The sequence below is a fragment of the Bufo gargarizans genome, chromosome 1, assembly GCF_014858855.1.
Source record: "Bufo gargarizans isolate SCDJY-AF-19 chromosome 1, ASM1485885v1, whole genome shotgun sequence".
Lineage (NCBI taxonomy): Eukaryota > Metazoa > Chordata > Amphibia > Anura > Bufonidae > Bufo > Bufo gargarizans.
Genome location: NC_058080.1, coordinates 657,151,977 through 657,167,042, shown reverse-complemented (window position 1 = coordinate 657,167,042; position 15,066 = coordinate 657,151,977). Strand labels below are relative to the sequence as shown.

At 44.9% G+C, this 15,066-nt stretch overlaps 1 protein-coding gene across 7 annotated transcripts in view; it reads left to right on the top strand.

Annotated features, from left to right (window-relative positions):
• Positions 1-15,066, top strand: part of ZFYVE16 (zinc finger FYVE-type containing 16) — a 112,410-nt gene that overhangs the window by 29,602 nt on the left and 67,742 nt on the right. For 5 of the 7 annotated variants that reach the window (XM_044276031.1, XM_044276032.1, XM_044276028.1 and 2 more), the window contains 3 exons: positions 5,804-7,752; positions 8,723-8,819; positions 9,755-9,931. In XM_044276031.1, coding sequence (XP_044131966.1) covers positions 5,804-7,752; positions 8,723-8,819; positions 9,755-9,931 — 2,223 coding nt within the window. The remainder of the gene's footprint in view (positions 1-5,803; positions 7,753-8,722; positions 8,820-9,754; positions 9,932-15,066) is intronic. The other 2 variants (XM_044276030.1, XM_044276034.1) reach the window with 2 other exon arrangements.

Genomic DNA, 15,066 nt, shown 5'->3' with positions numbered 1-15,066 from the left:
CCCTCATAGACCATTTCAACCAGAAATTTGCAGATTTGTATACCCCTGAGCAAAACATCTGCATAGACGAGTCCCTGATGCATTTTACCGGGCGCCTTGGCTTCAAACAATACATCCCAAGCAAGCGCGCCCGGTATGGGGTCAAATTGTATAAGCTCTGTGAAAGGGCCACAGGCTATACCCACAAATTTCGGGTCTATGAGGGAAAAGATCAGACCCTGGAGCCGGTCGGTTGCCCTGACTACCTGGGGAGCAGTGGGAAGACAGTTTGGGACTTGGTGTCACCCTTATTCGGCAAGGGGTACCATCTTTATGTGGACAATTTCTACACAAGTGTGGCCCTCTTTAGGCATTTGTTTCTAGAACGGATTGGCGCCTGTGGTACCGCGCGAACTAGTCGCGCGGGCTTCCCCCAACGGCTCGTTAGCACCCGTCTTGCAAGGGGGCAGAGGGCCGCACTGTGTAACGAAGAACTGCTCGCGGTGAAATGGAGAGACAAGCGTGACGTTTACATGCTCTCCTCCATTCACGCAGACACGACAATACAAATTGAGCGAGCAACCCGTGTCATTGAAAAGCCCCTCTCAGTCCATGACTATAACCTCCACATGGGAGGGGTCGACTTCAATGACCAGATGTTGGCTCCGTATTTAGTTTCCCGTCGCACCAGACGCTGGTATAAGAAGGTGTCTGTATATTTAATTCAATTGGCTCTGTACAATAGTTTTGTTCTCTACAGTAAGGCTGGGAGAACTGGATCCTTCCTCAAATTTCAGGAAGAGATCATCGCGAACCTCCTGTATCCAGGAGGTTCCGTGGCCCCATCCACCAGTGTAGTTAGCCGTCTACACGAGCGACACTTCCCCAGTGTCGTTGCTGGTACCTCAAACCGACCGCCACCCCGAAAAAAATGTTGTGTCTGTAGCAGGAGTGGAATAAGGCGTGACACCCGCTATTTCTGTCCTGACTGTCCCGACCACCCTGCCCTATGCTTAGGGGAGTGTTTCCGAAAGTACCACACACAGGTACACCTAGCATAGGGATCACATCTCACCAGGATAGGCACACAGGGCTATTAGGGCCCATTCACTCACAGCTGCTGCAAACGTCTCCTTTCACATGGGACAAAGTGCATAACGCACTTCGCCACATCTTTGGGCGATTTGCGCTTTGCACATTGACCCATGGGGAAGGAGGTTTGTTCTATAAAGGTAAAAAAACAAAAAAACAAAAAAAAAAAAAAAACAGGCAAGCAAACAGGTTAATGTTTAGTTCCAAAAGTTAAAGTTACATGTTCTGTTCCAAAGTTAATAAAATTATTGCGTTGTGGCCTGTTGTTTTTTTTTTTTTTTTTTTGTCTTTTTACCTTCCAGGTGGACCAACCGATCGACCAGCTGCAGCACCGATGTGCATTCTGACAGAAGCATTGCGCTGCTGTCAGATTACACGCAAGTCGGTGTATGCGGCGCTGCAAGACGGGATTTTCTCCTCTGCAGTAACAGATACGTTTGCCGAGGCATACGAGCTGAGGAGGAGGCGGCGTTCCTATGCTTTGGCAAGCACTTTGTGTGTGTATATGTGTATATATATATATATATATATATATATATATATATATATATATATATATATATAAAAAAAAAAAATCCCGGCAATGATTTATTCATCCACATCGATTGATGCGAATGGAGAAATCTGGTTTGCCAGGGCATACGAGCTAAGTGGGTATGGATGTAGGGCGGAGCTCCTATGTCCTGGCAGACGCCTTTCCCCTCCATTTTTTCTTTTTTTGGCAGAGATTTTTTCATCCACATTGATCGATGCGAACGAAGAAATCTGTGCCGTTCATTTTTTTCTTTCAGCCCAGAGGCTGAACGGAAAACAAAATCTCATTACCTGTATGCTCAATATAAGGAGGATAGCAGAAACTCCTAATGCTGGCCATACATGTAATGATTGCGGAGACCCTCAAATGCCAGGGCAGTACAAACACCCCACAACTGACCCCATTTTGGAAAGAAGACACCCCAAGGTATTTGCTGAGGGGCATATTGAGTCCATGAAAGATTGAAATTTTTGTCCTAAGTTAGCGAAAAAGTGAGACTTTGTGAGAAAAAACAAAAAAAAATCAATTTCCGCTAACTTATGCGAAAAAAAAAAAAATTTCTATGAACTTGCCAGGCCCCTCATTGGATACCTTGGGGTGTCTTCTTTCCAAAGTGGGGTCACATGTGGGGTATTTATACTGCCCTGGCTTTTTAGGGGCCCTAAAGCGTGAGAAGAAGTCTGGGATCCAAATGTCTAAAAATGCCCTCCTGAAAGGAATTTGGGCACCTTTGCGCATCTAGGCTGCAAAAAAGTGTGACACATCTGGTATCACCGTACTCAGGAGAAGTTGGGGAATGTGTTTTGGGGTGTCATTTTACATATACCCATGCTGGGTGAGATAAATATCTTGGTCAAATGCCAACTTTGTATAAAAAAATGGGAAAAGTTGTCTTTTGCCAACATATTTCTCTCACCCAGCATGGGTATATGTAAAATGGCACCCCAAAACACATTCCCCAACTTCTCCTGAGTACGGCGATACCAGATGTGTGACACTTTTTTGATGCCAAGGTGGGCAAAGGGGCACATATTCCAAAGTGCACCTTTCGGATTTCACCGGTCATTTTTTACAGATTTTGATTGCAAAGTACTTCTCACACATATGGGCCCCTAAATTGCCAGGGCAGTATAACTACGCCACAAGTGACCCCATTTTGGAAAGAAGACACCCCAAGGTATTCCGTGAGGGGCATGGCGAGTTCCTAGAATTTTTTATTTTTTGTCGCAAGTTAGTGGAATATGAGACTTTGTAAGGAAAAAAGAGAAAAAAAAAAAATCATCATTTTCCGCTAACTTGTGACAAAAAATAAAAAATTCTAGGAACTCGCAGTGCCCCTCACGGAATACCTTGGGATGTCTTCTTTCCAAAATGGGGTCACTTGTGGCGTAGTTATACTGCCCTGGCAATTTAGGGGCCCATATGTGTGAGAAGTACTTTGCAATCAAAATCTGTAAAAAATGACCGGTGAAATCCGAAAGGTGCACTTTGGAATATGCGCCCCTTTGCCCACCTTGGCATCAAAAAAGTGTCACACATCTGGTATCGCCGTACTCAGGAGAAGTTGGGGAATGTGTTTTGGGGTGTCATTTTACATATACCCATGCTGGGTGAGAAAAATATCTTGGTCAAATGCCAACTTTGTATAAAAAAATGGGAAAAGTTGTCTTTTGCCAAGATATTTCTCTCACCCAGCATGGGTATATGTAAAATGACACCCCAAAACACATTCCCCAACTTCTCCTGAGTACGGCGATACCACATGTGTGACACTTTTTTGATGCCAAGGTGGGCAAAGGGGCGCATATTCCAAAGTGCACCTTTCGGATTTCACCGGTCATTTCTTACACATTTTGATTGCAAAGTTCTTCTCACACATTTGGGCCCCTAAATTGCCAGGGCAGTATAACTACCCCACAAGTGACCCCATTTTGGAAAGAAGACACCCCAAGGTATTCTGTGAGGGGCATGGTGAGTTCCTAGAATTTTTTATTTTTTGTCGCAAGTTAGTGCAATATGAGACTTTGTAAGAAAAAAATAAAATAAAAAATCATCATCATTTTCCACTAACTTGTGACAAAAAATAAAAAGTTCTATGAACTCACTATGCCCATCAGCGAATACCTTAGGGTGTCTACTTTCCGAAATGGGGTCATTTGTGGGGTAGTTATACTGTTTGGGCATTGTAGAACCTCAGGAAACATGACAGGTGCTCAGAAAATCAGAGCAGTTTCAAAAAGCGGAAATTCACATTTTTGTACTATAGTTTGTAAATGCTATAACTTTTACCCAAACCATTTTTTTTTTTTGCCCAAACATTTTTTTTTTATCAAAGACATGTAGAACTATAAATTTAGCGAAAAATTTATATATGGATGTCGTTTTTTTTTGCAAAATTTCACAGCTGAAAGTGAAAAATGTCATTTTTTTGCAAAAAAATCGTTACATTTTGATTAATAACAAAAAAAGTAAAAATGTCAGCAGCAATAAAATACCACCAAATGAAAGCTCCATTAGTGAGAAGAAAAGGAGGCAAAATTCATTTGGGTGGTAAGTTGCATGACCGAGCGATAAACGGTGAAAGGAGTGTAGTGCCGAAGTGTAAAAAGTGGCCTGGTCATGAAGGGGGTTTCACCTAGCGGGGCTGAAGTGGTTAAAGCAAAACTGTCACCAGGATAATCGCTATTGAAGTAAAGCCATTTGCTAATAGCACTTAGTACCTTATTTCAAAATGTGCCTTTGTTCCAGCAATAGATGTTTTTATCCTCTGAAAATCCAGTTTATTTGATATGCAAATGAGCCAGTAAGGTGCCCAGAGGGGCGTCACTCTTGCAGGAAGGAGCCCAGATACGCCCCCTGCCACAATGTGTCCACCCTCAAAAGACTTAAAACCCACTAAGCCATGCCCCTGATCTGGTTAGGCCACGCCCCCTCCCACTCCTGAGCCGATGGATTGAAATAATTAAGGTAAAAATCAACTTCTGTCAGCTGCAGGGGTGGGAGGGATGGTGACTTTCTCCCTGCAGCTCACACTCACTTAGGCTTTATTCAGACGTCCGTAGTGCATTGCGGATCCGCAATACATCCAGCTGGACCCTTAGAGTGAGCTGTTCAAAAGGACATGCCCCCTCCCACTCCTCAGCCGACTGAGATTGAAAAAATGAAGTTAAAAATCAACTTCTAGGTCCCGATAAGCCACGCCCATATCTGGTTAGGCCACGCCCCTCCACTCCTTAGCCAACAGGGATTTAAAAAAAAATGAAGGTGAAAATCAACTTCTGTCAGCTGCAAAGGTAGAGGGTAACTTTCTCCCTGCAGATCACACTCGGACAGCACAGTGCTGCTGTCTGAGAGTGAGCTGTTCAAAAGGACACGCCCCCGATCCAGTAAAGGCCACGGGCCCCTGTGGAAGTCACTGTTTTGGGGGCGGGGTGCTGTAGATGTCACTGTTATAGTGGATAGTGTTGATATCCTTTAACGACACACAAAAACATTAAGTGAAATAGATTACATATATTATATATTCATAAACAGACAGCAAGCTGTAGGGGTGATTTGTACCAGATGTTTAGAGAACATACTAACATCCTCATGCTTTATCTTTAAATATAAATCTTTTAAAAGACGAGGAGTACTCTCTCAAACTGGCACAATTGTAGAGAAAAATATGAGAATACACTTTAGGAACGCGTGGCCTTTCCATGAGCTCACACAAAATGGTGGACATATCACAAGATGGCAGATGCCATACTATTAAACATAGCAGTTCATGTTTGATTCATTTTGGGCCAATAATTATTACAACAAAACTGCAGCTGCTGCAGAACCTCTCCTTACAAAGGACTTGTCAGCTCCTGATTTAGTTACTCTGACTGCATTCCCTGTCATATAACAATTCTGAAGTATATTTTCATAAAATTCCATTATTCTTCTCAGAAATCTATTTACGAACTTGAAGGAGGTATAATGGAGGAACAGCAGAATGCAGACAAGAATTGAAATATAAGACAATATTTTCTTCTATGAGATGAATACATAAAGTAGCAAAATGCCGTAATGTTTGAGTATGTAGTGGGCAGTCTGTCAGCGCAGAGAAGTGATGGCACTACACAGAATAGTGACAGGCTGTGTGTATCTATAAGCACGGTGCTCGGTTTCAGGCTTTGAAGTCTTTACTTTCTTACTTTCTTTATACAGATGAGTTGGAAACCTACCAGTCATGTGACACACCTCTTGACCCAAACCAAAGTGCTCTTTCTTCAGGTGACTTCTACCTGCAGCCAGATTTCTCAGCTCCCAGGAAGCAGTCCTATGGTAATAGTCATGAGGACCCTCCGTCGTCAATCTCTCCGAATGAAGAAGAGCTTAAAAATGTTACTCCGGTCTCACAAGGTGAAAGAAATGTCAGCGGCCCAGATCTCTTATCTTGTGTAGAGGAAGGAATGTCCAATGAAGGTGAATCCAGCACCGGCAGGAGTAGTGTTCCTATATGTGACCTTATCAGTGACACTGGCAGCTTGCTTCATACAGCAAGCAGCAATGAGTCCTTAATTCCTGATGCCCTCCAGCCAAGCACAAATGTGGTCTCCGACCTTGAATTACTTTCTGACCCAGGTTTCTTTACAGTCCCAGCTTCAGATCTGACCACTTCATTGGGAAATGAGGAGCTGTGTTGTGCAGATGTCTCTACAAGGAACTCAGACTGGTTACCTGGAAGGCAATCAGATCTGCTCAACCTGAGCCCTGAAGTTAGTAATACGAATGTCAATGCCGCCTCTGATTTTACTGCTCAAGTAGACGACGCAAGAGAAGCTTCAGACATTGCTTCTAGTATTGATTCCACCAGTACATCAAGTTCGTCGAGCACTGACGGCTATGTCAGCGATGATCTCTGTTATGAGACATTGCCTGATGATCAAACTGACCTGGAGTCAAGGGTACAGGCGGATACACTAACTTTTCAGCCTAAGCAACTAACAGCAAATTTAGATTTCCCTGCAGAAAATGTCGACTTTGGTTCGGAAAGTGAGATTTATAGTAATTTAGGCGCTTGCCAAAATGAATGTCCGTCTGTGGAGAAGCCTGGGATCTCAAGTGTCATCTCCTCAGAATGCGATGATGAAATATCTAAGGTATCAGCGCCGACTCCTCACACCAAATCTCTGCCTTTCTCAAATTGTGCTACACAAGATGATTCGCCTGTGAAAGACAACGCAATGAAGCTGTATAACCAAGCCTCAGAAGAAGTACCAGCTGAGGTCTCACAACACGACTCTGAGATACCAAGTTGTAAAACTGCATCCTTACAACCTACACCTCTGCCAACACCTACAGAGAAACGTAAAGCCAATGACGTTAAATCAACAGATGATGATATCCCACCACAACCTGTTACCAAACTGCCTACAGTGGAAACATGCAAGCCCATTCCCCCGAGCCCAACCCTTAAAGACGATATTTATAGCCCTGGTTTTGAAAATGCTGTATTATCTGATTTCATAAGTGACCATAATGACCTGTTGTTAAGTGACACATACATTAGTGACGCAGAGCTTGATGCTTTTCTTGGTGTGGAAAGTGTTCCTTTGAATAAGGAAACTGCTTTGGAAAACCGCCCACCTTGTGATTTAACCTTGGCTGAATCCGGTGGGACTGACACTGTTGGCGATGAGTCTCAGGAAGTAGAAGGCAAAGCACTGAGCAACACGGTGGATATTTCACAGAATAAAGCTGCTGCTTCACCTCCGCCTCAAAATAAAGGGAATCTTTCTGGTGCTACTATGGTTTGCCACATTGGCGGTGCTAGGCCAAAACAGTTGTTTAATCAGCCACCAAAGTCTCTGTCTCTTAGGCAACCTGATAAGCTAAATAATCAGATTGTAGACCAAATGCCTGAAGAGTCTGGATCAAGCAGCGTGCATTCACCCAGTGCTTTGCAAGGGTCGGTGAATGAAGATACTGATGAGAGTCCTGAGCTCAGTGTGATGGAAGCATTGGAAAGACCTGAGAATGAGGCATTGGAAAATCCTGTACCTGGTCAGAGGCAGCCAATCTGGATTCCTGACTCTGAAGCTCCAAACTGCATGAACTGCAGCACTAGGTTCACTTTCACTAAGCGAAGACACCATTGTAGAGCCTGTGGAAAAGTAAGTTGGTCATATGTACATCTGGTTTTTTGCCTTCAAGTCACTTGTCTACATAACTGCTTAAAACTTTAAAGGGGTTTGTCCAGGACTCAAAGGGGTTTTAAGGGATTACTTAAAGGGATTGTTCACCATTTATTAAAAGGGTTGTCTGAGTTAGCAGTATCTTATCGGTGAGGGTCTAACACCCGGGACCCCCGCCAATCAGCTCTTTGAGAGGGCACCAGAGCTTGCAGTAGTGCAGCGGCTTTCTCTCTGCTCACCAATAACAGGACCGTGCGTTGGATAGGTCATCAGTTCAGCAGGGATCTTAAATGGAAGGTACTTGTAGACATAAGCAGGTATAGAGAGTAATAACAATGGGTCCCCAGCATTGTTATTTTGGCCCCTGTGTCTCTTAGATGGACCCCCTAAGGAACCCACACTGGGAAAAACTCATCTGGGTAATAGGGAGCTATTTTGATGATTGGGCTTTTTAGGGTGAACCAGGATAGGTAAGAGGACGAAGAAGTTCCACCATCAGGGGCTGTCTCTGGCTGAGGGCTAGGGTAGGGTTTCTGTAGGGAAAATTATCCTGCTGAGAGGCCCCACTTCTCCCCCCGCTCCCCTCCTCTCCTTCACTAATCCAGGTTCTGTTCGTCTTCTAAATTTTCTCTATTTTCTTTGCATCTTTTTATTTTCATTATGTACTTGCCCACTGATTAGGGCTGCGATAGCTGGCAGTGAGACTTACCTGGTCTCATTTTAAAACGATTCTAATAAATAGTGTTTTTTTTAATTTATTTTTTATTTTGTTTGGCGAGATGGAAGGTACCTGCATGAAAAGAGAGGGAAATTATAAACCACTTTACAGGTATTTTGTGCTGGGTGTAGCTCCAGTTTAGTCATGAGTTAAGTCATCGCCGTATATTTATAGATCACAGGTGTGTAATCCCGTAAAGTGCCTTCTCATTTACTGTGTATTTGGCTTTAGGTTTTTTGTGCTGCCTGCTGTAGTCTGAAGTGCCGGCTGCAGTATCTGGAGAAAGAAGCCAGAGTCTGTGTGCTGTGCTATGACTCCATCTCTAAAGGTAAGGATCCTTTTGTGCTTCCCACCACATTTATTGCTTATGGTTTCCCCAGGCCGCTAGGTGTGGCAACCATCAGTAGATGTGGCTTTCATGTTCTCATATTCCGTTTTCTTCCTTACTAACCTTTATCCTACTTGCTGACATCCTGCAAATGTGCCGTAAACGTTGAGCAGTACTTTTTTCCATTTCACATAATCTTTTGAGTTATTGCTATTTCAAACTATTGAGAAACTGCAATTATATGTGTATACAAGCAATTAAAAGGCACCTGAGCTGTACTACACTGCCCTCGCTGAGGGCCACATAGCAAAGTGAGAGACTCCGGTTCCAGTGGTCTGTCACTTCTCGGATGGCAGCCAGTACATAGTACTGACCTGTCGAAGCCAGCAGCATGCGCCAATGATGTGATGGAGAGGAGTCTAAAAAAGGCTCGCGGCTCCCACCCCCAGACTATGATTGATAGATTTCTTTCCCTTTGTGCACAGGAAAGAAACATGTCGCTCAACGTCAGGAGGCGGGGGTGAGTGGGGACAGGCGAAATCACTGGGTCTGTCACTACGCTATGCTGTGTGCTGCATAGTACAGGTGACAAGTTCACTTTAGAGCAAGATGTATATCTCGACGTTACCGGATGTGATAGAAGCTCAGGGCAGAGAGCGATGCTCCATATCCGGAGGCCTTTGTTATCAGCGCTCCATAGCTCTGGTTCGTCACTTAGAGGATGTCGGTCAGTATGAGCTCTTCTTCTAGGACTCTAGGACTGCTTCCATCTGCTTTCTTCAGAAGCCTCTCTTTGAGCTCTGCTATTACTGTTCTTCCTCCTGATACTTCTGTCTGTCCTCTTGGGTGAGGCTTTAGTGCACTCAGTAATGTAGACTGCAGCAAGTTTAGTGTATCCCTATCAAAAGTCTTCTGTTTTGTTTCCCTTCCTTTAGTACAGGCTATTAAGAGGATGATGAGCCCATCTGCTCCTAGTCCAAATCCCACTGTCCCCTCTGAGTACTGTTCCACCATTCCTCCTTTCGTGCAGGCACAGGCAGCAGGTACAATTAACTCTTCGCCGCCCACCATTTTGGTGCCTGGCTCAGTGCGTAAGCAACCAGGAGCTGAAGGTAAATCCGAGCTGATGAATAGATGGAAAATAACTGGTTGAAAATTATGGAGGAATATTTTATTTATAATGTACAGACATGAATGAGCCGGCAGAGGGGGAATTTGGAGATATTGCACCTTATTTTTTAGAGTTCAAGGAAAACTCTGGGCAAAACTGATTCAGGCCATGCACAAGGCAATGGGGATGATTTATTACTAAAGGGGTCACCAATATCAGATTGGTAAGTCTGACACCCCCCCCCCCCCCAGCTGTTTGTGGCAGCCATTGACACCTGAAGCAGGAGGCTCTATCACTATGTAGCGGCCATGCGGGCTCAGCTTCTATTTACGAGAAAGGGTGCCATCGGCTTCTGGCTCCGGTGGCTGTTGCGGCAGCTGATCGCGGAGGTCCCTGGTGTCAGACGTCTCCTCATATCCTATTTGGAGGATAGATCTAGAACCCCTTTAATGCCCCACATTTAGACTACATACAACACGACAAGATGGGTAGAGAATGTGGCACATGCTGTGTGATAGATTTGCAGCATCTAGTTAGACATGTTAGACACTTTCCCTTACTTCACCTCTTGGTTGGCTTATTTTGGGCCAATATTTTGCTCCAAAAAATGTCTCGCACCATTAATTAATGTGGTGCATTGTTTGACTCCTCTTAGTTGTGCCTCCTTTTCTAGCCCCTTTTGAAAACTTTTTAGAGAGTCTTTAAAAATGCCTAAAATGCATAATAATTTTGGTGTGCAGTGTGTGTGGCAAATTCTTTGGCTGCATTTGCCCCTGAATTCTGCTGCATTTGGCTCTGTGAATCTTCCCCAGTGTCTCAGTTTTCCATGAGGTGTTCCTTTAAAGAGGAGCTGTCACTTCCCCTGACATGCCTGCATTCCCCGTGTAATAACAATTCTGACTGTACGTTGTGCTATTGCTCTATTATTTCTGCTAGAAGTTTATGAATGAGTTACCAGCAGTCTGGAACAAGGTTCGGCAGTAACTGACTATTGCTGTGGAACTGAATGGGGTCACAGCGCAACTCGCGAGTTGCTTGCAATTCGGAGCCCACAGTTACGAAATGTGTGATCCCGTTCAGTTCAATGACTGCACTGCTACACAGCAATCTTTGGTCGGGTGTCTCAGCCAAGATTGATTTGTAGCCTCCAACTTTAAAGGGGTTATCCGCTTTTCCTATATTCATGACCTATCCTCAGGATATGTCATCAATATCAGATTGGCGGGGGTCCGACTGCCTGAGCCCCCGCTGTTCAGCTGTCTGAAGTGACTGCAGGGCTTGTACTAGTGTCGTGTTGTCTACACTGTTTATGTGCTTGCCATCGACATTGCATCGGTGAGCAGTGTAATTGCAGCCCGTCCGTCCCCATTCCCTTCAATGAGGCAGCTCCCTCCTAATCACTTGAATTGAAGTGAATGGGGCGGAGGAGCTGCAATATCTGCACTGAGCAGGTAAACAGTGGAGAGAACAGAGCGCTTGTACAATTTCTGCTTTCTCTTCATACAGCTGCTCAGTGGGGGTGCCGTCAGTCGGACCCCCTCCAATCTGATATTGAGGACCTACCCTGAGGACTACCTACCCTAGTAAAACCCAACGGACTTTAAAGTCAGTGGGGTTTTACCAGTTGGCGGTGTGTCCTTGCCTCCGGCAGCGCTGATTTGATAGCTCAGAATGCAGCAACAAACCCCCAACTGGTAACATCCAGATGTGTTGTGTTTTTTTTTTTTTTTTGCAGACTGCTGGAAATTCATGAATAACTTCTAAAAGTAATAACAGAGGAATGACGCAACATGAATAAGAATAGTTTCTCCAGAATTGCTATTACATGGGGAATACAAGTAGTTCCTACAGCAGCCATGTGAGGAGAGGTGACGGGCCCTCTTAAAGCTGCGCTTATGCAAGATCCAGTTTTTACCCTTTGTCTGTGCCCGGCTTCACAAGTGTTTGCATACCTTTTTAATGCTTGATTTGTCCTTTTTACAGCCAGACTTTAAAATCACCGATAGTTAACTTTCACTCTCAATGTGGGGTCAGACAGATAACATTTTAACCTTTTACAGATATTTTTTTTATCCGCATCTGTATGCCCGTTGCGTGGCGCCCGCAAAAATATAGAAGTTGTCCGCATTACAGACAAGGATAGGACTGTTCTGTTATGATCCGGACGTTCCGTTCCGCAAAATGCAGAACGCCCACAGCCAGTATCCTTTTTTTGCAGATCTGTAATTTGCAGACCGCAAAACCGTCTGTGGCCGTGTGCATGAGCCCTCACAATGTAGTTTGCTAATCTTAAATGTCATGCACTTGATGCCACTGCCTGACAACCTGATGTAGGGGTGAGACCAATTTTGTACTTGGTCACAGTGGCCCTGATTTATCATGCCTTCACTCCAGAATCCTGGCTTCAAAATGTCGCAAAATAGGGCTTTGCATTTTTACACCGCTCACTCCAGTTTTGTAATGTGGGTGGGAAAGTAAATGCCGGACTGTTAAAAAAAAAAAAAAAAAAAAAAAAAAAAAAAGACCAAAAAAAAAAAAAATGCCGGATATGTTTTTCCGGATGACACCGGAAAGACTGATCCAGCATTTCTAAGTCTTACAAATGCCATCAGTTGGCATACGTTTTGCCTTGCACACTATAGAAAAAGGCTTCAGCCTCTCTGATGGCCGGGACCATGGAAGTTTTTTTTCCTATAGTGTGCAAGCACGACCACCACTGATAAATTGCAGGGTGATCTGTAACCATGGAAACAAGCAGTGTATAATATGATGGAAAAATGAATCCAGCCAGCAAAGGAAGGAATATGGATAATAAGCGGCCGGGTTATTCCTCCTGGACACATCGGCGCGTCATCCCGCGAGAGCCTAGATTTTGCGTGGAGAAGTTAATCTACAGCCTGCCAGCAGCGATCATTCGCTGGCAGGCTGTAGATGCAATATTTTTTTATTTTATTTTTTTTTATTTTTTTTAACCCTGAAACCGTATATTAGACGCTGTTTTGTTAACAGCGTCTAATATACCTGCTAACTGGTCCTCTGGTGGTCCCTTTTGCTTGGATTGACCACCAGAGGACACAGGCAGCTCTGTAAGTAGCATCAATCACCACACTACACTACACCCCCCCTTCACTTATTAACCCCATATAGACTCCCCGATCACCCCCCAAAATGTGTTTTGGGGATCTGCAAAACACGGACACGGGCAGTGTGCTTTCCGCATTTTGCCAGAACTATATAGAAAATGCCTTTTCTGGTCCGCTATTGCGGATAAGAATAAGACATGTTTGCTAGGCTCTACAAAAAACACAGTGTTTGCCTGATCTTTTGCGCACACTTGCGTTCAGTCCGCCCCACCGCAGTGACAGAATTTTTTTTTTCTTTCTGATCACTGCAAAAACACAGTAAAATCGCTGCGGCGCTATAAAGATCACTTTTGAGGGGCATGGTGAGTTCATAGAAGTTGTTTTTTTTTTTTTTTTGGCACAAGTTAGCGGAAATTATTATTATTTTTCCACTAACTTGTGACAAAAAATAAAATCTTACATGAACTCGCCATACCCCTCACGGAATCCAAATGCGTAAAAATGCCCTGTGAAATCCTAAAGATACTCATTGGAATTTGAGCCCCTTTGCGCATCTTGGCTGCAAAAAAGTGTCACACATGTGGTATCGCCGTACTCAGGAGAAGTTGGGCAATGTGTTTTAGGGTGTATTTTTACATATACCCATGCTGGGTGAGAGAAATATCTGACAACTTTGTGTAAAGAAATGGGAAAAGTTGTCTTTTACAGAGATATTTATCTCACCCAGCATGGGTATCTGTAAAAATACACCCCAAAACACATTCCCCAACTTCTCCTGAGTACGGCGATACCACATGTGTGACACTTTTTTGCCGCCTAGGTGCGCAAAGGGGCCCAAATTCCAATGAGTACCTTTACGATTTCACAGGGCATTTTTAACGAATTTGGATTCCAAACTACTTCTCACGCTTTAGGTCCCCTAAAATGCCAGGGCAGTATAAATACCCCACAAGTGACCCCATTTTGGAAAGAAGACGTCCCAAGGTATTTTGTGAGGGGCATGGTGAGTTCATGTAAAATTTTATTTCTCGTACATTCCATTGGGGGACACAGACCATGGGTATAGCTTAGAGGTATTACTAGGAGGGACACTATGCAAAAACGAAGCTCCTCCTCCTCGGGCTATACCCCCAGACACCTCCAGGAGGACTTCAGTCTTTGCTTAGTGTCTGTCCAAGGAGGTGACGCTTACTCTTCTCCTGTTTGTTATTTTTTCTGTTTTCAGATGGGGACGCAGGTCAGCATTGCGCTTTCCTGGCCCCCGTGGAGTGTCTGCCACCGTCTTTCGACGTGTCCTGGCTACCTCCCATCCCCCCACAGAAGAAAAGTGGATCCAGGCTCAACATGTCAGCTCTGGCATCCCACCAGCTGCTGGGACGCCTGCTGCCTACCCTCCTCCAGAGCACTGTTCTCCTGGATTGGAGTCAGAAGTCTGAAGAGGCGCATCCCTGCTGGTCTGGACATCGAGGGAGCATGCTGAGCAGATAAGTATTGCCCAGTCCCTCCCCCTCCCTCTGTGTCTGTTTGTCTGTGGCTACCTGGGTGAGCTTGAAGAAGGATCCTGAACTGGAGTACTGGCACTCTTCCCCCTTAAACTGTGGGCTTCAGCTTCTCTCGTCGGGCCTTGGCTGCTGCGCTCTCTCAGCGCCCGCCGGCAGACCGCTCCTCCATGGCCGCGTTAACCCCTGCTGCACCACGTGTTTGTTTAAATCGCGCGCGCGCATATTTTTGCGCGCGCGCTTATTTTCGTGCATATTCTCGCGCGCGCGCTTATTTTCGCGCGCGCGCTTATTTTCGCGCGCGCACTTGTTTCGCGCGCTTTTTTCGCGCCATAGTGACGCTTTCGGGGGGGTGGAGCCTCGGCATGCCGCTCTGACTCTCCTTACACCGGAGACTCTGTTTGCTCACGGCCGTGCAGCTCCTCATCTCTCTACACCGGAGACTTCTGCTAGCGTTGCCTGGGTGGTAGGAGAACAGCTTGCTCTGTTCCTGATCTTTGCAGCAACTGGTAGGAGATCTTTTACTGTGGGGTTCCATCATGCCAAAGCCTGGG